Below are 24,726 nucleotides of genomic sequence, written 5' to 3' on the forward strand. Positions count from 1 at the left end.
TTTATCATGAGGCCTACTGTGACAAATGACATGGCCCTATGTGGGCACTGCTGTTATCTAGTGTTAGGACTGCTGATATTGGAGAAGCCGTGAAGTGGCTCAGCAGCTAAACATGTGTTTGCAAACATGTGTGACTAATTCTCTGAATTTCTATTACCAGATAGGTTCAGGTATGGTTACAGGTAATTTTTAGTGTGCTGAAGGGAAATCTGTTGTTTACAAACAGAACATCAAAGTACATACAGTAAGAATGTGTAGTGTGAGAATTTGGAACCTTAGTAAATCTACTCTAAAATTAACTGTTCACCTGGTTTAACAAACATAAATATTTCAGATATATTTTTTAAATGCTTCTTTTATGTCCTTATTTCTGAAGCTATATATGATAGGGTTAATCAACGGTGTCACCACAGTGTAAAGCAGAGACAGGAGCTTACTTAAACTGTGCGACTTTGTTTTGGTCGGAAGTGAATATATACTTGTTAGGGCTCCATAAAATATAGAGACAACAGCCAGGTGGGAGCTGCAGGTGGAGAAGGCCTTATGTCTTCCAGTAAGTGTTGGGATTTTTAGGATGGTTAGAACTATATAGACATAAGAAATAATAATGATTAAGAATGGGATGCTGATTAATGGGATGGTCAACATGTTATCCTCAAATTCAATTACAAAGGTGTCAGAGCAAGAAAGTTCTAGCAATGGGGTAATATCACAGAAAAAGTGGTCAATTACATTTGGTCCACAAAACCATAATGTACACAGAGTTAGAATTTGATTGAGTAGCCCTAAATAACTAATAGCCCAGCAGATGATGACCAGTTTAACGCAAAACATTTGGTTCATTATAGCATTATAATGCAGTGGTTTACATATAGCCAAATAACGGTCATAAGACATCACTGTCAGAAGAAGACACTCCGAACATTCTGAGGAACAAAAGAATAAATACTGAGTGATACAGCCCAAGAGAGACATTCGGCCTTTGTCAATGAGGACAATATAAAGCATATTGGGAACAATATCTGTGGTCAGCAACATGTCGCAAACAGAAAGTTGAGTAAGGAAGATGTACATAGGAGAATGGAGATTCTTGCTCTTTGAGACCAGTAAAATGATCATGAGGTTCCCACATATTGTCATGCAGTAAATACCAAGCAGCAGGCAGAAGGTTAGAACCTTATATTGCTGGAAACTTGGAAAGCCCAGTAGAACAATTTCAGTGATTGCTGTCATATTCCTCACCTGATAGGTAGTAGAAGAGTGGGATAAATTCCAATAGTTAGTTAATGGCTGAATGTTTTTTAAAGAGCAAAACTGAAAAAAAAAGCATGACCACCAACTACTGAGTCCAGAAAAACCCCATGCCAATGGGGTTCCATTTTATCAGAGTGAGGTCTGCAAATGTCGTACTGAAATGAAATACAAGCGCTGCTAGACAATGTAAATGTCAGTACCAGGGGTTTCTGTCAGGATATCCTATATATTCAAAACAGGTTCAAAAAACAGAAATAGAAAATTACATCAAATGAACCATTTCACAATCTTCTCCATATACTAGACAGGAACCGCTGGACTAACCTTCTGTCAAAATAATGTATGCATCAAAAGGTTTCTTTAACTCAACTCAGATGGACCCATTAATACTCAGGTGGACCTTATCCTCTCCCTTCTGTGAGACACTCACCTAAGTAATGTTCCCTATATTCCTGGAAAGGTATCTTTCTCACACCAGCGGTACTAGAATCCAGTCCTCTGTTCCCATGAGAAATAGATGAACCATATAAGTAGTAGAAGACGAGTTGTATAGCATCCACATTTTATTTTTATTTTACAATACTATTAAAAATATTTAAAATATACATTAAAAAGAACATATACCCCAATTAAATATAAGGTTTGTACCACCATACACCCCCAGGACACCAGATAACACTCCTCCCTTATTAAAAGGTGGAAAAAGGTCTCTTGATTACCATATGAACAGTGGCTAAATGTTGTCCTATTTGTTATAGGACACAACAAGAAGGAAAATGAGAAACTGCAAGTCCCAAAGCAAAAGCATCTGGCCATGTCCAAAAATAAGAAAACTACAGGTCAGCATAACATTGAGTTGAGTATAGATAATGTAAATGTAGAAGGCTATGCAATAATTTTGGACTTTGCCACTAAAACACTGGGGAGCAACAAATCGAAACTACTGACCCTACAGAATATAGATGTATCAGCATGAACTCATCACAAGCAAAGGAAAAGGTAAGCAAAAGACCATTTTGTAATGTCATAGATCTACTGCAGAGGATGTTTCAAGCAGTGAGAAGAGCGAAGAAGTAGACCGGAGGAGAAATTGCCCTTAGCAACCAATAGGCTTTGTGGTAACATTTATCAAGTACATTCTATATAATGAAAGGCATAAGATGATTGGTTGCTGTGGGCAACTTCTTCACTTGTCCACTTTTCTCAATGTTTGATACATCCATCCTTATTGTGTGGGTAGAGTATGCACACTGACGTAGGTCATCTTACAGTTGGACAGTGGGCACAGGTGATGTAAAGGTGGGCTGCTACAGCTGTCTAGTGAAGCACAACACTGCAATACTTTGGTATAGGTGACATAATGGTGGGCTACTTAAGCTGCCGGGTAAAGCACAACACTGCAATGCTTGGGTAAAGTTGAAGTTAATTGGGCATTCTAACATCAATAACTGGGTACAGGTAAAGTGCCAACATTGCAATACTTTGGCACAGGTGACGTGAAGGTGAGATGCTACAGCTACCTGATGAAACAATGCATTGCAATACTTGGGTACAGGTGAAGTGAATGGGCATTCTATAGGTGCCTGGTAATGCATGTGACATCAATACTTGGGTACAGGTGAAATGAGGGGACAGGCCATAGCTGCATGGTGAAGTACAACACTGCAATAATTAAACACTGTAATACGTGGGCATAGGTGAAGAGAAGGTAGATTCTACAGCTGTCAAGTAAAGCATGTAACATCGGGATGCGGTCATGTGACTGGCGCTCGGGATCCCGGTGGTCACCATGATGACGCCGGGATCCCGAGCAATCAAAATGCCAGTATTCAAAATGCCAACCCACAGGGACTATTCCCACTCGTGGGTGTCGACGACACCCATAGAGTGGGAATAGAACCTGTGGTGAGCACAGCGAGCCTACAAGGTGCTTTGTTGTGCTCCCCCCTGCATGAATTCTGCTGTTGGGATCCCAAGCGCCGGTCTCCCAGACCCAACCCGTAACATCAATACCTGGGTACAGGTGAAGTGTGTCTGGTGAAGCACTTTATATCAATACATGGGCACAGATGATGAGAAGGGTGCAGGCTGCATGGAAAAGCACATGACATAAAAGATGGGAACAGGTGAGTATACACATTGGTATCACACCTTCCACCTGCAAATGGTACTGCACATCTAGAGTAGTCAGCCAGATTCACTTCATCATGCCCTGCCATGCCACCATGCATATAGCTGTTAACTACATTCTAAGAGGTATAGGCCCTCATTCCGAGTTGATCGCTCGCTAGCTAATTTTAGCAGCCGTGCACACGCATAGTCACCGCTCACGGGGGAGTGTATTTTCGCTTTGCAGGAGTGCAAACGCCTGTGCTGCTGCGCGGCAGCAAACACATTTTGTGCAGAACAAGACCAGCCCTGTACTTATTCTGTGCGATGATTGCTGCGACAAAGGACCCGGTAATGACGTCAGATACCCGCCCTGCAAACGCCTGCGTTTTTCCAAACACACCCAGAAAACGGTCAGTTGACACCCTGAAACTCCCACTTCCTGTCAATCTCCTTGCGTCCGCCAGTGCGACTGAAAGCGTCGTTACAACCTGTGCAAAACCCCAAAGCTCTTTGTACTTGTACGACGCGCGTGCGCATTGAGGTGCATACGCATGTGTAGATTAGCCACGTTCTGCCATAATCGCTGTGCTGCGAAAATCCATAGCGAGCGATCAACTAGGAATGCCCCCCCACTGTTTAATAGCAAATAGATGCCATGCACTGTCGTACGGGTACAAAGCGGATTGATGCTGAGCAATGGATTTAACGAAGAATCCATTCGCACAGCCGATTGCAAGGAGATTGACAGGAAGAAGGCATTTGTGGGTGGCAACTGACCGTTTTCTGGGAATCTTTTGAAAAACGCAGGCGTGTCCAGGCGTTTGCAGGGCGGTGTCTGGCGTCAATTACGGGACCAAAAAGACTGAAGTGATTGCAAAGGGCTGAGTAAGTACAGAGCTACTCTGAAACTGCACAAAATGTTTTTGCAGAGCTCGGCTGCAAAGGCGTTCGCACACTTGCAAACCGAAAATACACTCCTCCGTGGGCTGCGACTATGCATTTGCACGTCAGCTAAAAGTAGCTTGTGAGCAATCAACTCGGAATGATGGCCATGATCAATAAAAATCTGCCTCAAATAGTTAACTGGACCGTAAACTGCGAGATGTCCATGGCAGCTCTTTAAGCTACCTCGGTAATCCTTGCCATTTTGGAAGCCCCAGTTTTTTTAAAGGAAAGTTGTTGTGCAAACAGATGTCAGTTCCTATGGCCTGGGTGCAGGTCTCAGCCAGTTAAATAATAGGGGTAGGGAACACTCAGTTCTTGAGCAAGAAGCCTCTCCCAAGAGAAGTGGCCTAAGCCATAGTCAAGAAGGAATAACTTGGCAATGTGAGGGCATTACAGAAATTGCAGCCATAGCTCTGTGAATGAAAATTCATGATAATGACTAATTGATAATGACAACCCCGTAGGTTACAACAGAAATTTGCTGATGTGGAGTTTAGCATTACATGAGTATAAATTCATTTTCTTGCATAGAAAGGGCAGTATACAAGGAGATGCTGATGGTTTTTCTTTCAGAGAAAATGCAGGAGAGATGCTTGGGAAATTCTCTGGTTGGTCTTCTTCCTGACCTTAAGTGGGAAAGTAGAGAAATTATGGGCATGTTGGGGCATTGCGAGTTATGTTCATTTGATAACCTGTTGAAATTTTGCCCATACAGGTAAATAGGAGTTAGTCACACTCAGGAAACCAATAAGGGGCTGCTGTAGTTTCATTAAAATGTACATCCCTTATGGTATCCTGTGAGCAAGAGAAGTTATTACCTGGGCAGGTGATTCATAAACATGAAGTCTTTTTCTATGCCTGCATACACATTACTTGAGGAAGCATAGCTGGCACCAAGAACCGCAAGTGTATTCAAACAGCAGTCTGTTAACATGGTATGACTAAACCGAGGCAGGGACCAAATGCATCACCATATTTTATATATTTTTGACTAAAAATTTATTTTTTCACCACAGTTACGTGTTCCCAAAATTAAAGGGATATAAATGAAGTATGTACCCTGGGCTAGTGTGATTCATTTAAAGCATCTTGGGTGTATGGTTTGGGAAAAATAAGGTACAGTATCTTGTCACTCACACATCCTAAAGCAGTCTTTTTTACACTCATTATGTATCTTAAATTATGGAGATTTATGTGTACATACCATATTCATGTGGCTACAATGAAGGCAAAATTAAGCACACTTATATGCACTTAGGTTAAAGGTTGCATGGGTGGTCCTTGTATGTTCACAGCCAGTCATCAGGGACTTGGTTATGACATCATGATGAGTTAAACCATCAATTGCTTCCTATCATGCCATCATTGATAAGCACTGACGGCACAATTGATGGTTAACCCTACATTTGGCTATTAATGGGGAGAATAATCAATACCTCTAAAGAGGACAAATAGATGAAGAAGTCACCCATAGCAAACTATGAGCATCTAACTATTATTTTATAGTATGTACTTGATGAATGATAGTTAGAATATGATTGGTTGCTATGGACAATTTCTCCACAATTCCTCTTTAGAAGGTTTAATACATCTCTCACTAAATCTCATTCTGTCTGAAATCCTGTTATTCCTCTTTCTTGTTTTAATTACTGATATTATTATTTTTTATATAAATATATTGTATGGCTTTGCAATGTCTATTGTACCTATTACTTATATCAAGGAATATTTCTATCCTAGTAATATTCTGTAGTACAGTATGTAGAGTATGTTATTGTTAATTCAATATGTGTAATAATAGTGCAAACAAGCAAAACAAGCAAAAATACACTTTCACAAAACTGTGCAAGGATGTGGCATCATGTAGTAAGCTATTTCTGGTTAATTCCTGATCGGCCGTAGTTAGTCTAACATTGAATAAAATAAAGAAAATAATTTTTTTACCAACTTCTGCACATGTAATGGCAAACCAAATAATTTTCTACATTTTAAAACTAAAATGCAGGCACTGTAGGTAAATAAGCATGTTGGCCAAAATAAACTAGCTGTCATAAAAATCTGTGATGTTATGTACTTACTGTTAGACGAACACAAAAATCTAGAAAATCCAAGTGCTAAAATCCTCCGCTCTCTAATTTTTTTTTAATCTATACAGTTATGTAGTTTACAATCCAAATTTCTGCTGCCACTCACAGGATTAAAGTGCAACAATGCCTTGTGGAACTCCCCCCCCCCCCTCAAAAAAAAGAAAAGAGAGCAAAGCTGACAATTTAGGTTCTCAAGTACTATGTAAAAAATTTTTTTTTTTTAAATAATTTAGAATGATTAAGTAAAACATACACAGATGACATGATACATTTAATAAATAACATACTTAAAGGAGCTGATTTTATATATATATATATATATATATATGTCAAAGAGTAAATCAGTGCGCTTGTCCCAATTGTGCAAAATTCCTTACTGTAAAGGAGAGATCTAAAGTCACAAATAAATTCGGTCAAATGACCAATCCAGTCAATACTTTCTTCTCAATTTTCAATGTTTGGTTTAATTGCCAAACAGTCCACACTTTCCCCGTTTTGACGGGTGGCTGCTCAGTTCTTCAAAAAGTGCCACTAGGTATACGTAGCCCAAAAAGGGAATCTGGAAATAGAGGAAGAAACAACAGAGCGCCTATAGTGTAGTATCCTTAAAGTTAGTTTTTGTCACACGCAAGAAAAATACTGCGTACCGGATTACGGCTTGACTCAATGTTTATCGGTCCCCTGGTGTTTTTAATCCACGTCTCTGTCGAGATCTAGATAAAATCAGGAGACACGGAATCGCTATATAGCGTAGTAGTTATTCAAAAAATGATGTCACAAATTTTTTGAGTAAATTACATGCGTACCAGATGGAGGACCGAGATACAAGTAATAATACTGACATGCACAAATTAATACTCCATCTGGTACGCATGTAATTTACTCAAAAAATTTGTGACATCATTTTTTGAATGACTACTACGCTATATAGCGATTCCGTGTCTCCTGATTTTATCTAGATCTCGACAGAGACGTGGATTAAAAACACCAGGGGACCGATAAACATTGAGTCAAGCCGTAATCCGGTACGCAGTATTTTTCTTGCGTGTGACAAAAACTAACTTTAAGGATACTACACTATAGGCGCTCTGTTGTTTCTTCCTCTATTTCCAGATATATATATATATATATATATATATATATATATATATATATATACAGCAACAAGGACCGGAACTCCTGTATATCATGCAGTGTGAAGTGCCCAGGTGCCAGTAAGTAGTAATGCACAGTTCTGTAGAGAGATACGGCACTCCAGGACTTAATGAAACATGCTAATAGCAGGACTTAATGAAACATGCTAATAGCAACTTGAACAGCTTTTTTCAAGTTGCTATTAGCATGTTTCATTAAGTCCTGGAGTGCCGTATCTCTCTACAGAACTATATATATATATATATATATATATATATATATATTACAAAAAATCCTGCACTCGCATCTATAATGAACAACGGTGGGGTGCTCCTAGAGAAATTCTGCCTCACCAGGTAGGCTTACAATATATACAGAGTCCAATAATATGGAGGTGCACTCATCCAATAAGATGGTCTTCAACAGCTTCAATTTCACAATAACTTTATTTCAGTAGAAGTCAGGCTTATTGTTGTTGACGTTTCGATCCACTATTAGGGATCTTTATTATAAAGATCCCTAATAGTGGATCGAAACATCGACAACAATAAGCCTGACTTCTACTGAAATAAAGTTATTGTGAAATTGAAGCTGTTGAAGACCGTCTTACTGGATGAGTGCACCTCCATATTATTGGACTTTGTATATATATATATATATATATATATATATGGAGAAAAAATATAAGACCTGTCTCGCGCTGGAATTTTATGGAGCTACACCTTAGGGAAAATACCCCCTGTTAGCTGAGGTATAAAGAATATGAATAGAAGAGAAAGTGTTTCCCCAGGGAGCTAGTGATTCTACTCGGTATGTCAAACAAATTTATCACATATAATAAAATAGTCATAAAAAATCGACTCATTTATTTTTAAATAAAACACAATGAGATACAAACTGCATCACATTAAATCCGAAATAACAATCGGTATTCCATACATATGATGTTAGTAACAATTCAATCCACTTTCATGCGAATATATACAATATCTTCCTTGAAGAAATGACAAAATCGCTGTCTTAACCCAACGCGTTTCGTCCTACAGACTTCATCAGGGGTATTGTATTTACAATCACAGAATCACAGTATGGACAAGTAACCTTAATGTGTCTTCAATAGGCAGGTAAAAACCCTTAAAAAGTGATATCGAACTCGGTTATATCACATGAAACATCTCTTGAGTCGTAAATTCAATGTGACTCATTTAATGTTTGTTAAATGGTTCCCACTTGTTGAGGAGATTTCTAATAACAACAATGGTGGAACCAGTAGTGATAAGAACAGCTCTTAGAGCAGCTTCCACTGGGTAGTGGACAGCTGCTAGCAAGGCTTCTAGCTGCTGCAGTCACTGCAGCAGCTAGAAGCCTTGCTAACACTGTAGAGGCACAATAACAGTTTTCTGTCCACTACCCAGTGGAAGCTGCTCTAAGAGCTGTTCTTATCACTACTGGTTCCACCATTGTTGTTATTAGAAATCTCCTCAACAAGTGGGAACCATTTAACAAACATTAAATGAGTCACATTGAATTTACGACTCAAGAGATGTTTCATGTGATATAACCGAGTTCGATATCACTTTTTAAGGGTTTTTACCTGCCTATTGAAGACACATTAAGGTTACTTGTCCATACTGTGATTCTGTGATTGTAAATACAATACCCCTGATGAAGTCTGTAGGACGAAACGCGTTGGGTTAAGACAGCGATTTTGTCATTTCTTCAAGGAAGATATTGTATATATTCGCATGAAAGTGAATTGAATTGTTACTAACATCATATGTATGGAATACCGATTGTTATTTCGGATTTAATGTGATGCAGTTTGTATCTCATTGTGTTTTATTTAAAAATAAATGAGTCGATTTTTTATGACTATTTTATTATATGTGATAAATTTGTTTGACATACCGAGTAGAATCACTAGCTCCCTGGGGAAACACTTTCTCTTCTATATATATATATATATATTTATTTATTTGTTTATTCAATATTGAAAAATCTGAATTTTGGAAAAAAACAAAAACATTCCATACTTTGATCTGTAAAACTTGCCACATATCTAAAAGATTATTGTTCCATCTGGCAATGTACAGTGTGTGATCAAACATCAATCAGACATTTGCTCCCAAGCACCGGAAAATGGATGAAAACTGTCAAATCCATGCGATTTAAAGGACTTGTTTGAATGACTGTTTTTATCTAGTTTCCAGCATTTGGGAGCAAATGGACGATTGTCTTTCACATACATTGCCAGATTTTTACTCCAACCAGCCAACTAGTTGAATGGTTGGAAAGACCATCTTTAAGAGTATGGCCAGCTTATGCTTATCAGATCAGATTCTTTCTTACCAAAGTGATATTCAGACACTCTTATGTTTCAAAATAATATTTTTTTATTTGAAAGTACAAGCAGCTGTTGAAGCTTATTAACAAACTGGCATCTACAAATATAGACAAGATGTAACTTAAATTTAAGATGGCCACACATTTAAAGATTATCTTTCCAACCAGCCAACTAGTTTGGTTATGCTTGGGAGCAAACGACAATAAATTACCACACTTTTATTCTGAACAGTCAACTACTGTAGATAGATTGTTTGAAAGATAAGGTATATGACCAGCTTTAGCTATTTTATAGCAATTAAATTTTACAATGTGATTATAGATTTTTATTTGTACACAATAGTTCATGATCTAAACTTTCCTTGCTACTCGTTACTTCTATATTTACTAGTTGGATAATTTTATTCTAATATGGTACAGAGTTGAAGTTAGAACCATCTTGACTTGTGGCACAGAGTGTTGGGAGATTGCTAATTGCTGCTTTGGTTGTATTGTATAGTGTTCTGTAGTGTCTAAAGTTAATAATATGTACATTCAGTGATTTTCTTAGAAACAGAAATATGTAACATTAATGCACTTACCTTAAGAGCATCATGACTGATTAAATTGTTTTCTGTAACATTTGTCCCCCCATTATGATCTTCAAGTAAGTTACCCATTCCTGCAGTTGTGTAGTGTAAAGTTTTTGGGATCATGCAACAAGAACAGACATCAAGGTTTCAGCTTTACATGTAGAGCCTGTCTTACCCATGGAGGCTATGGATGATAAGCCACATTTTACTCTTTCCCAGTATATAGTTTTATAGTTTGTGGATACTCCAAGGACTTGTTTCTTCTCTGCATATTCTATTGGCCTCTTGTGTATTCCTTCATAACTAGCCAGTGGAGAATCTACAAAATCTCTAATGATTTGTTACAAAATAATGCAAACCCATATGTGAATATTAACAGATAAAAATACTGTATGCAGATCTCTTCTTGTTAAGTAACTGAGAATAGTTTATTAGAATAATATCAACAGTTATGGGCCAGGGCAACATTTCCAGAACCTTACTGACCCTTTAAGCACACAGATGCAATCAAGCCCACTTTGTAGCTAAATCTCACATAAATTGGAGCCAGGCATACATCTACAATAGATTCAGAGTCAAATAAATATCAAGTGCATCTTAGTGGACATAACTGCAAATTTGAATGTAGCATAAACAGGGCTGCCATCAAGGGGGAACAGCCGGCACATTAATCTCGGGCCTGGACTGTGAGGGGGCACCAGCAGCAGGCCTGTTAATTTATCAGGACTAAAGGCAGATGGAGAGCCAGAGTCAGCAGCAGATGGAAGAACGGACCTGGCGGCACACTGTGGTATTTTAAATTCAATGCTGGCTGTAAGCCAATTGGCGCTCAAGGGCCAGCAGCATATCAGGAGCTGCCAGGTAGTAGCTCCTGATTGGCTGCTGGTCCCCAAGCACAGTCAGCATTGAATTCAATATGCCCCTCTGGGTCTGTCCTTCCATCTGCTGCTGGCTCTATGCCTCCATCTGCCAGTGGTCCTGACAAATTAAAAGTGTGTGTGTGTCAGCATGTGTGCTCCAGTGTGTGTCAGTGTGGAACAATGTGTGTGTGGGGGGCCCTGCCTATTTTTTCTCTCCCAGACCCCAAAAATTCTGATGGCAGCCCTGGGTATAATGATGTGATGTGGCATGTAAACATAATTGAGGGATATTCAGTGGTGAAGGCATACAAGAAATCTGTATGATGTTAGATTGATTTCTTCCATTAATGATAGGGCTGATGCAAATGACTAGTGATGGAGTATTATTTCACAAGCTGGGTTCACGTCTGAGGGTCAGGTGTGGCTTGGGTAGACATGCATGGGTGGAGCTGGTACAGATGGAGCTGGTAAGAAGCCGGGAGGCTGAATCCAGCTCTTATTCATGCAGTGTGGAACTAGTGGAGGCAGCGGGAGCTGATGGCAGAGGATTATGAAGAGTCATTGGTGTTCTAACAGTAGCAGGCCCAAAGGTGAGAACACTATAAAAATAAACTTTATTAGACAGGAACTATGAATGGCTTGACCATCTCAGAGATACCGTAGACTGAGTTGACTGCACAGACAATGAGGCAGTGGCTGGAGATAGTTCTGCAAGAGCTGGAATTAGAATGCTAACTGGAGTGGAACTGGATAAATGACTGAACTGGAACCAAATGGTGACCAGACTAGAACTGGATAGTTGACCATACTGGGACAGGATAGGAAACAAGACTGGAACCAGAATAGTGGCCGGACTGGAACCAGAATGGTGACTGGATTGTAAATGGAATTCTGGTATTAGGATAGAGTCTCTATTGATCTACACTGGAGCTAGAGAACTGCAGTAGAGCAGCGATGATTGGAACCAGACTGGAACTGGTATTGAGTGGACTGGAACTGGATAGGTGACCATACTGGGACAGGATAGGAGACCAGACTGGAACCGGAATGGTGACTGGACTGGAACCAGAAATGTTGATTGGACTGTAAATGGAATGCTAGTATTAGGATAGAGTCTCTGTAGATCTACACTGGAGCTGGAGAACTGCGGTAGAGCAGAGATGATCAGAACCAGACTGGAACTGGAATTGCAACCATACTGACATGTAGTATCAGGGAGCTCAGCAAGGAGCTCTAACTTCAGAAGATGTGACAATGTACTGGCGATTTGGGCTTGGAAATAAGTCCTCTTTATATAACTTTGTAGATGCTCATTTGATCTGGTGATCAGCTGGTCTTGGAGCAGCATCCGGATTGGCTGTGGAGAGTCAGCTGACTGAATCCATCATGGCTGTGCCCATGTCAGGGTTTTGGAGGGAACTTTGGCTTGAGTCCAAAACACCAGGGAGCTGAGGAAACATTGAGAGTGTAGGGCACTGTGTCAAGTCACATCCTGAGACAGTGGCAAGCTGTTGAGAGCACTGTGCAACATCACACTCTGGGGTAGCAGCAGGTTGCTGGAAGCACTGTGTAGAGTCAGTTTGAGTGTACCGCAGCAACAGCTATAAGCGATGTGTGGGATCAGCAAAGTGGACCTCAGCACCAGCCAGGACATACACCACAGCGGTTAAAAAACATGATTTAGAATCTGAAGCGTGACAGCTGCTTTATAATGATGGTGTAGCCATAAAGATGCAGCCAACTATAAATACAGATCAATTACAGCATTATTTTTTTATATTGACTCTTAAGGGTTTTATGTAAATGTAAAAAGCATCTTAGGCCTGCTGGTTACTGAAACGAGAACTGAGGCCCAGAAAATTATAATTTTAATATTATTTAATATTTATAAACATGCAATACAATTAGTCGAATAGGAATATCCCTTACACTATCAGCATAGGGCTCGTTTGCATTGGGATTCACACTATTTTGCTGGGCCAATCCCAGTTGTGGATGCAGCAATGTGCAAACTAGCCTATGTCTGGTTAGCATTGCCTAGTGCTGGTAGCAGCAATTAATTGAACCACACATTTTGTCACCTTTGATTTTGCATGCAGACTGAAACAAATACCTTTTCTCTGAGCATGTAAAGTATAGAAAACACAATGGGCACTTCTATATGGGCCCCTTAAATCCCTTGCTGTGGATGATGGGTGTGGCTTATCTCTCTAATTTGGACACCAATCCTCATTACCTGGAGTGTACTAGGCTTACAAGTCTTGACAAGTTTTGTGGTGTGATGTTAAATAGTCCAGCCAAGTTTTCAGATGTTGTTATCTATTGCATAATCTTGCAGTTAACCTACTCAAATTTTAGATTATGCCAGAGGTTCTGAAACACAGTCCTCAAGACACCCCAATGGTCCAAGTTTTAAGTATATCCATGGCTCAGCACAGATGGTTAAATTAAATTGACTGAGGTACTAATTAAGTCACTTGTGGCCAAACATGGATAAACTTAAAACCTGGACAGTTGGGGTGCCTTGAGGATCAAGTTTGAGAACCACTGTATTATACATCTGACAGTGAGTGTGTAAGGTTCTTATTACAATCAGAGTCCAGTATATTATCCTTTGTTGTGCAACTCTACGTATGATTCTCAACGTCAACCCAGAAAATGTCCCAACAGATCATGTTTTGAGGATTTCGGTATGTGTAAGCAGGTGGTATAATTACTGACCTATTAGAATAGGTTAACTCACCTGTGCATGATTAAGTAGAGATGAAGCCACGCTAATCGTGGCTCTGTCTGCGGCTAGGTACGCCCAGTGATGCGCACCACCGGGAATGAATGGGAGGGTCTCTGTATGATCATTGGTGTGCCGAGGCACAGGCATGCCCAGATATGCCACACGCCCCCACCTGCGATGCAGCCACTCTCAATGAGCATGGCTCCAACTGTATAGCCACAAAACAAGACTACTTGAAAAATATTGAGGACTGATGTGTGGACACTTGGTGTACCATGGTAAGAAACTATTTAAAATTTGCTAGATTTCTTGCATAGGTGTGATTAATGTCTGTGGCAGGGGTACCAGGTAAAGTTGAATTATTGTACCAGAAGTAAAACACATTCAGGATGATTGTCCAAACAAAAAGACAATTTTATTTTCAAAGGCCCCTTTGGAGAACAACTGGTTTACATTAACAATAAGTTTGTAACAAGGTAATGTATTCCTCAGAAAAGTAACCAGAGAAGTCAATACAAAAATGTACAATAAATATCAGCCATAGCAACAATTTAGGTATATATGATGTTTGGAGGGCAAAACATATCACAATTATTGTTCTTTCTAGGAAGGGAGGAATGTGAGCGGTCTTTAATGTGACCTCATGGTTTCCCACCTAGAATCCATACACCATACTTGGGATGTGTTACTGTTTCCCCAGGAATCTGTACATGTACCAGTTCTCTTTAATATCTTTGTTGGTGACATTCCAAATGGTACTGAAGGGAAAGTATGCCTTTTTGCAGATGATACAAAGATATGCAACAGGGTAGACACACCAACAAGCAAATGATTGATGACCTACAAATGGAGCCACACTCATTGAGCATGGCTACATCACAGGCAGGGTTGCGCAGCATGCTTTGATGTGCCTGCCCCTGGCCACGCCGGTCAGCATAAAGACTCTCCAATTCACTTTGAATGGGGCGCATGTGTGTCTACAATGCATGCGCCTCCCATTCGTTCCCGTAAGTCGCACCTCGCACAGCGTGACTAGGCACATATAGAGCCACAATCAGCATGGCTCCTTCTGTAGGTAGACTTGAAAAATAGCCAAAAACCTGGCAAGTACAGTTTAATGCTAAAAAAACGTAAAATCATGCACTTGAGTCTCAAAAACCAAAAGACTAAATATAGTATCAAGGGTATTATAATAGAAACTACTGAGGAGGAAATGGATCTAGGAGTCACTATTTCATGTGCCTTAAAGGCAGGAAAGCAATGCAACAAAGCAATGAGGAAGGCAGGTCAGATGCTTGGTTGCGTAGGGAGAGGAATCATTAGCAAAAAAAAAAGTAAAAATTCCACTGTATAGGTCATTGGTACGGCCTCATCAGAAATACTGCGTCCAGTACTGGAGACCATATCTCCAGAAGGATATACATACATTAGAGTATGTACAAAGAAGGGCAACTAAAATGGTGCATGGACTACATTAAAAATATACCCAAAAAGACTAAAAGATCTTAACATCGTTTGGAGCAGAGAAGGTAAAGAGAGAACACGATAGAAACTTTCAAATATACCAAGGGTTTTAACAAAGTTCAGGAGGGAAACATTCTTCACAGGAAGAGAAGTATTAGAACTCAAGGGCATACACTGAATCTGGAGGCAGACAGGTTCATGGGAAATGTAAGGAATAATTACTTCACAGAAAGGGTAGTGGATAAGTGGAATAGCCTCCCATCAGAGGTGGTAGAGGCTAAGACAGTAGAGCAAGTTAAACGTGCTTGGGATAGGCATATCAATATCCTTACAAAGAACTAAGGTTCAAAAAGGGTTGTGATTGCCTAAAGGATGAAAAAGTGGTTCTTATCTGCTGTCAAATTCTATGTTTCTGACCTATTTAGTGGGGTGTTCTTGAGAAATAAGATGGCAATATATTTTTTAAGCGTGCAATTATGTGTACCACTAATAACACAACTCTGTTAATCAGCTCATTAATGGCAATGAATGGCACTGATATTTGTGTCTCAATAGCAGTGACTAAATGATTGAAACTCTTATTAGTTCCAGGATGCATGCTTTGCCACATCTTCTATTAGAATTTATTGTTTTGGCTAGTTGAACACTCAGCAAAATTGTGAGTACTGGAAGTAAGCTACTGCTTTTCGATATCCATACCAATTTATGCTGGGCACTGGTAAGTTGCAGGAGAAGGAGGTGTAGCTCCTGTGGCTAATCATTTCTTTTTCCTCAAGCGCACAAGACTTGTTTGCTGAACTTGTTCACTTGTTCCAGGAAGAACATTTGGGCATTCCATTAATGTTATGTTCTAGCACTGTGTTTGCATCATATCATTTACAATTGTCATTCTTTTAAACATAAGAAAACAGTAAATCAAATGATGCTAAAAAATTAAGAATAAATATTCTTTAACGTTTTCCTAAAATAAGACCTTCAAAATATGGCGTAATGTAAACACTGTTATGTGAGCTTAACCAAAATCTAGTTGAGTAATGTGACTGTAAGAAAAGTCACTAGATGTATTTCTTTAAATAAAAAACACAGCAGGACACTATGATAAACCAAAAATTAGAAAATGCAATTTCAAGCAAAATCATGTTTTTGTTTTTTGTTTTTAAAAACACAAATGAAACCCAGTTAAATTTAAAGGTAAAAACACATTTTACCTTTACCTGAATTGTTTAGGTATTTTATAATGTGTGCCAATTAAACTTAAAGCAGGTGTCTACATCACAGAAAGGCACTAAGAGGTACAGTATATGAGGGACTATGGTTGTCTTTTGGAGTCTTCTTTATTGCAACATACTGTATATCACATTTTTATTTTTAGAGATTAATATTTTACTTTATTATTTTTTAAAAAGGATTAATTGAACAGCAACTTCATCCTACATGACGCTCTCAGAAGATGCCAACACTGCCCGTCTTCATGTGTGGCACCACACTTGGATGGGACAGAGAAAGAAGAATTTTTACATTTATGGATTTTTTTGTTTTTTGAGTGACACATGTATTAGCAGCATAGAGTCACATTCTCAGATAAATGATCAGCTATATACTCCTGATAGCTGTCTCTGGTCTGTTTTTGTTGATATTTGTGTTGCTGTGAAGATAACTGTAATTTATTGTTAAACAATTGATTTAAAAGCAATTAATTGAGTGTTTCCTTATCTTTTGAACATATACAGTATTAGTAAATAAAAAAAAAAAAAAAAAATTGAAATATGTTTTATAATGTATTTCTGAGTAATGCATGTATTATAATGCAGTACGGATGGTGTAATGGTTAGCATTACTGCATCAAAGCACTGAGGTAATAGATTTAATTCCCATCATGGCCCTAACAGTGTTGAGTTTGTATATTCTCTCCGTGCTTGTGTGGGTTTCCTCCGAGGACTCTGGTTTCCTCCCAAATATTTACTGGTAGGTTAATTGTCTCTTAACAAAAATTAACCCTAGCGTGAATGTGTGCGCGTGAAAATGTGGTAGTGAACATAGATTGTAAGCTCCATTGGGACAGGGACTGATGTGAATGGCCAAATATTCTCTGTAAAGCGCTGTGGAATATGTGTGCGCTATATAAATAACTTGTAAAAAAATAAACATATACGTGTAGTTTTTTTTAATGTATTTTTTTTAAGGGGACTTACCAGGCAGTATTGTCTGAGGTGCTGTATCTGATTTGTGCATGTTAATGCTTTCTATAACCTCTCTATTAAGGTTTCCCCATAATTATTCCTCATAGTCCAGGTACCCCAGGGCAAGTTGTTGAAAGTGGAGTGGGTTACTGTGGCTGCACAGACTCCATGTTGCTTCTCATCCATGGAATCCTCATTCTCTGTACTAAAATGACCACAGAGGCTACTGCTGAACGTGTGGGGCCATTTTGGGACTGTGTAAAAGTGCAATGGTGGAACACAGCAGTCTTCCACTTAGCTCCAGTGAGATTTCTGTTTACCTGCATCCTGCACCACTTCCCAGTGCCTACCTTAGCTTTATAACACCCCAGCACCGCTCTAGCCCAGTTCTACCTACCAGTGTGTATAACAGTGAGTACGGCTGTACTTGCTTTATCTCAATAAACCACTCCACTGTTTATATAACTTGACTGTTTATAGCTGAGTGTGTCTAGAAACTCTGCTGCATCCTCCTGCCTCTACACACATATTTCCAACTCAAGTGAGGGTCCTCTACCTGTTTTTTGCAACAGTTTGCTTTCTACTCATAGCTTGTCTTTAACCCACCTTTAAATATCTATAAAGCATTTTCCGCAATGGGCCACAGAATGTTTCAAGAGCTCCACTGCATGCACAGCTTGCACCACTGATCCCCATAACCTCTATCAGGTTTTTGCAGCTTGGCAACCTAATGCCTAGTCTTAACACAGCACAATGGCCGAAACAAGGGCTTTACATTCATCACTTGAGAACCTTATGTTTCTCTATGGTTTTGTTCTTGAAGGTTGTCTCTCCTTCGCTACTTCTTGTTTAACCCTCTTCTCCTTCTCAGTCCTTTCACGATCCCTGTCCTCTTCCCCACTATGCTTTTGCTCCACCAATCAGCGCAAAACAAATAGACAAATGGGAAAAAAAATATAAAATGAAACCTATACTAACAACCAAACAAATCACACACAGGACAAAAAATTGTTCATACTTAAGACAACAATGGGACAGATAATATTAAAGACAAGAACACAAAAAAGCTCAAGATTACTTAGAACTCCACTCAGATGTCTCCAAAAAAATACTTTGCAAGTACCACCGAACTCCAACACAAGAAAACCCTCTAATTTTATACTTTGCCATGTGATTTTCTAAATTTAGAGAGTTTTATATGGTGTTTGTGATGTCAAGAGCATGTGGTACTATATGTAAGAACCAATTCAAAAGAACTAGGAGGAGTTTGTTGGTTTCTGATGGACTTTGGATAGTTTCTATGGCTTCTCCAGCTTCGAATGATGGCAGCTTCTGTCAGAAACAAGTAAAAATGCACTTAAAAATTAGGGGTACATTTTCGAACCTATAGCATATGATCATTTAGAAAATGATGAGCACTGTATCTACAGTGGTTTTCCAAAAATAGTTTTACAAAATTGATGCTAATTAAATACTGTATCTGGCTACCCCAAACCAACATCATTGGCCCATCGGTTCCAAAATTATGGAAAACTTGCCATTTAGTATATACTTTATAGCCCTTACTGTAATTTTAATGCCCACTTTCTTCTACCAAAATGCTGCAGGTTGGGATTCCATTTCATGAAACATATTATGGATTTAAAGCTCCATTTAGTAAAAATTGTGAAAACAGTGTGGAATGAACCTCATTCATTAAGGATTGCATATTTTTTGAATCGCAATTCAGCCGATTATCGAACGATTGCATGTGCGCAGCATTCGCATTGCAAACACATTAGCAAAAACAGCAACAGAAAATGCGTACACATTGTGACTGCAATGTAGCCGCTGTTTGACCGACAGAAAGCTGGCATTTCTAGAAGGAAACCCGCTGTTTTCTGGGTGTGTCTGAAAAAATGCAGGTATGCCCAGTCGTTTTTAGGGAGGGCCTCTGACATCAGCGATGACCACTTCCAGCCTCTTGTCGCAAGAATTGTGGACGACCTTGCCTAGCGCAGATAGGAAAAATCTTCAATGTTCCGGTAATTGCATATGATTTTGCGATCAGCCCGCATATTGCAATGCATTCGCAATTTCTGCAATGGCCATTTTTCCCCAATTTCTAGGCGGCAACTACAGTATTTGATCGCAGAAACTGCTTTTAAGCAGAAACTGCAATCCTTACTGAATTAGGTCCAATATACTGTACCACTTGTTTTTGCATCATATCTTCAAACTATTTTCATGCTACTGTAGTTACTGTAAGTATTTAATCTTTCTGATGTATATTGTTTCAAATACAACAACCTATATGTAAAATGTGTGTAATAATCTTTTAACTGGGTTTGGCGATTTGGGGGCCAATTCAATAAGGATGGTAGATGCTGCTAATCAGCATAATTTGCTATCCTTTTGCATGCCTACTGGCGGCCACCCAGTGCTGGGCAAGGCTGCCCAGCATGCTGACCGGCACCTCCCCACCTGCTACAAGCAGAAATTGCGATCGCCTCACAATTTCTGCTTTTCAGCAGAAACTAAGGGTGACTCTAGCCGGCGCAGCTTAGCTGCGGCCGCATGAGTCCTGGCGCCATCTTACCTGTCACGGCGGACATGACAGCGCCCCCGACAGGTTTCCGTTTGGCATGCACAACCCACCATTCGGGTTGCCACACTCCGCAATGCTCCGTTTCCTCCATGAAGATGGAGCGTTGCCGCCCCGCGACTGCCTCTGCCTGATTGACAGGCAGAGGCGACCTCATTTTCTGCGGCCCCCTGCAGAAAATGTGGACGCATGCGCAGGAGGGTCCACTGCGCAGGCGCCCGCGGCGCCCCTACAAAAATTTTGGCTGGATAGCGATTTGTTGCTTACATTTGTCATATTGGCATGTGTCTACTATTTAACAATTATATACAAAAAATTTACAGAACATATCCATATATTATAACATAAAACGAAATATGCTGCGCTATAAAAGAAACTGCTAATAAATAAATAAATAATAAATAAATGAATAATAAAATAAATAAATCTATACCATCAGTTCTTTTTTTCCTCTGCATCTATTTATCAAAATTCCACAATATTGATACATTGCAACGCAGTGTCAGACTGGGGTATGGAGGGCCCACCGGGAGGGATACAGTGGTAGGGGCCCATGACTCGAGGCTTGGCTAACCATTATCGACTGCATGGTCTGTGCCTCTAGTTATATATATATATATATATATATATATACATACTGTATATATATATATATATATATATATATATATGTAGAGAGAGAGAGAGAGAGATATTGAGACCACACTCACATCTTCAATATCACATCAGGCGGTGCTCCCAGGTGCTAATGGGAGGAGGGATTGGCTCAAGGGGAGGTGCTATATAAGGGACAGATGGTTGTGACCAGTGATATGGGTTCCAGGATGATCTTGTTTTCTGCTGTATTTCTTGACAAAGGCCCAGTAAGGGACCGAAACGTCGACCATGTACCAGCCTGTTGGCTTGTTTGATGCTGCTATGACTGATTAAAGCACTTTATGTTGAAGAAATTGGTGAGTGCCTATACCTTGTGAATTATATATATATATATATATATATATATATATATATAGAAGAGAAGGTGATGGCGGCACTCAGAGTCTTTCACAATAAGTTGAATCAAAGCAAATAGTGCATTATTGCTTTGATTTAACTTATTGTGAAAGACTCTGAGTGCCGCCATCACCTTCTCTTCTGCATATTGGGGCCCCCATTCCCCTAGAAGGGCACCGAAGCGACACCCCTACGGGGACAGCGGAGTGCCGGTCTGTTATTATGGATTATATATATATATATATATATAGATAGATAGATAGATAGATAGATAGATAGATAGATAGATTCCAGGTGCGTCCCTCGGCGTTAATAAAGACATTAAACCATTGTGGTTATTTCAATGTTTCAGTGCCCCTTATGCACTATCATCAGGATATAAATGATAACTGAACAAACACATACCTTTATAGATACACCCAGTGTGTGAGGTGTGCTGAGAGAATTTCTGGGAGTTCCCCCCTAGACACAGCTGCTTGTGACATCATCACATTAGTGAAAAACCCTTCACCAGAACAAATGATATAATACATTTACAGACGGCAACTTTAAAAAAATGAAAAAGGTTACATATAAACATGATCATATACATATGAGAGCTATATTCATACTATTTCTGCATAAATATTTAGAAGAACTTTGTTAATTAAAACTTGTAAAGCTCAAATATTCATTTAACCCTTGCGGGGATAATACAATGTATCCACTGGGTCTCTCTTTGTAATAATAGCTTATTGCGGTACCCAACTCTAAAAGGTTTTCTTACCCAATCTATTATACGGTATCTTTATACTGGCTACATTGTGTCTCATGTCGGCAAAATGCCTGGCCACTGGTCGGTCAGATTTGCTATTACTAGTTAAAGCTGCTCTAATTAAGGATCTGTGCATCGACATTCTATCTTTAAATCTGCCCTGGGTCTTCCCTATATAGGAGAGACCACAGGGACAGATAATTTGATAAATTACATATGTTGAGTTACACGTCAGATGATGTTTGATTGAATAACGTTTTCCTGAATGTGGATGGCAAAATGAATCGCCCACTAACATGAAGTCACACGTGGTGCATCCGCACCTAAAGCAGCCCAGTTTTTTTTTTGTCAAAAAGTGTGTCGGTTTCTCACTATTATAATTACCAATATCAGTGTGTACTAGTAAGTCTTTTAAATTCCGGCCTCGTGTGTAGCACGGCATCGGATTGGTCTTACTCATTGGTAAAGTCGGGTCAGATTTAATAACGTGCCAATGTTTTTTAATAATGGAATTAATACTACCGGATTGAACATTATATTGGTTCACCACTGGAAAACGATCTGTGTTATTTTTTTGTGTTTGTTTATTTAGCAATGTTTCCCATTTCAGTCCCATTACTTTTTCCTTTGTTTTAATTAGATCCATTTCATGGTATCCTCTGATAACAAGGTTCTCTATCAGTGAGTTTATTTGACTAACTGCAAGGATGGGATCTGAATTGATACGCCAGATACGAAGCATTTGTGAATATGGTAATGCTTTCTTTAAACCTGGTTGATGACAACTTTTGAATTGTAGGAGTGTGTTTCTGTCCGTATCCAAGGTATGTACCAATGTTCTAAACTTATTGTTAATAAGAGCTATGTTCACATCAAGAAAATCAATCATATCCTGGCTCATTCTTGTTGTAAATTTAACAGGGCAGTTACTGGCATTATGATTCTCCATTAAACTCATAAATTGTTGATCATCACCATTCCAAATAATGAATAAATCATCTATGAATCGTGTATATAGCATTTTTTTGGAACAAATTCCTTCATCAGAAAAAAATATTTTCTCCGCGACATTAAACATAAAGATGTTGGCAAAGGATGGTGATATGGCTGAACCCATTGAGCAACCGCTAAGTTGGATGTAAAAAAATTTTGTCGAAAAGAAAATGGTTTTTTGTCAATATAAATTCGAATAAAATAATACAGAATTCAATAATGGTTCCTCAAAAAGATTACTGTTGCGTAAGAATTCCCTAACATCTCTTACTCCTGCTGCATGCCATATTATCGTATATAGGCTCACTACATCCGCAGTAATCATCCATGCTCCCGTAGGAACATCAATCTGTGCAGTGAGTTTATTTAAACAAGAGGTAGTGTCCAATAGGGAGTTTCTATGACTCTGAACTAGAGGCTGGAATTAGGAGTCCAGGTATATAGATGCAGGCTGAGTTAGGGATCCACGCGCCGACACTATGGGTCACTATGGTGGTGTCACTCCTTTGTGTATTTTAGGGACAGTATATAAAAGCGGAATGATGGGAGAAGAGCATCGGCCAAATTTTGTTCTATGATGTTATTTGTTACTGCTGACGTCAAAATGGATTGTTATTCTTTGTAGAAGATACTTGTTGGATCCCCATCGAGCATTCGATATGTATCGCTGTCACTCAATTGTCGCAAGATTTCACTGCGATAGTCCTGAAAGTCCTGGAGGACAATAGCTACTTCCTTGTCCGCAGGTCGTATTACCAGATCCCTATTTTTGGACAGTGAATCAATAGCTGATCTTTCGTCAGGTGTTAAATTAGGATGTATTACACACGGATCAGCTGTATAATTTTTAACTTCATTTTCCACTAGCGTATGTAAGTTTTTAATCTCGGATTATTGGTGCTTGGTTCAAAAGCCAATTTTGGTAGAATTTTCTTTAATTGTGTAGGGATTGGTACAATCTGTTTAATAGGCTGTGTTTGTTCTGCTTTACTGAAAAATTCCTTAATTTTCAGATTTCTAAACAACCTATGCTTCTCTTGTTGCCATTTAAAGTCACCATAGTAGGTAGTAGGAATAAAGGAAAGACCCTTACTAAGTAAGGATAATTCAGAGGGAGACAGTACATACGATGATAAATTAACTACTACTTCTTCCTGCCCGCTGGAGGTTTTTTTGACAGGGTCCGTTCCTTTTGTTTTGCCCCCCTCTCCTGGTTTGATGTCATTTTTTGGGGCCCTTTTTGAACGTGTTTGTGTGCCCAAAGGGGCCACTCTGGAGGTAGATGGTTCAGAATCACTATTTGAGGTAGAATAGTCCCGTGAAGAAGTGCCTCCTGTGTATCCTCTATGCCGTCCACGTCGAAAGAAGGGGCATCAATTAGTGAAGGTCTTGCCCCCCGATATTCACTGATAAACTGTATGCTGATCGTAATCAGATTGCACTTTTGAAAATTTCTCTTTTTTAAATTTTAACAGGTCACGCCTGTACTGAGAAACTTGATTTTCTAATTTGCTGAACCATTCGCCCTCCTGATCTGACACAAAAGTGGAATTGTGTTGTCTTTCAAAAGATGCAATTTTATCTTTGGTCACTGCTTGTTCGTTTTTGGCAAATACAATGATGAGAAGCATTGAATCAAAGGAGCAACGATTTAGAATGCCAATCCATTTTTTACAAAATTGTGGATCCTGACACCCCACTGTGGGGCCATTTTTCATTC

General features: G+C 39.2%; 1 protein-coding gene across 1 annotated transcript; it reads right to left on the bottom strand.

Annotated features, from left to right (window-relative positions):
• Positions 1-330: 330 nt before the first annotated feature.
• On the bottom strand, positions 331-24,637 carry LOC134934004 (olfactory receptor 5G3-like). Its single transcript, XM_063929529.1, has 4 exons — positions 24,495-24,637; positions 10,623-10,777; positions 10,457-10,536; positions 331-1,242 (listed from the first exon to the last, which is right to left on the bottom strand). Exons 1-4 carry the CDS (start codon positions 24,635-24,637, stop codon positions 331-333), a joined length of 1,290 nt encoding a protein of 429 aa, XP_063785599.1.
• Positions 24,638-24,726: the final 89 nt, after the last annotated feature.

Source organism: Pseudophryne corroboree, chromosome 6 (assembly GCF_028390025.1).
Source record: "Pseudophryne corroboree isolate aPseCor3 chromosome 6, aPseCor3.hap2, whole genome shotgun sequence".
Classification (NCBI taxonomy): Eukaryota; Metazoa; Chordata; class Amphibia; order Anura; family Myobatrachidae; genus Pseudophryne; species Pseudophryne corroboree.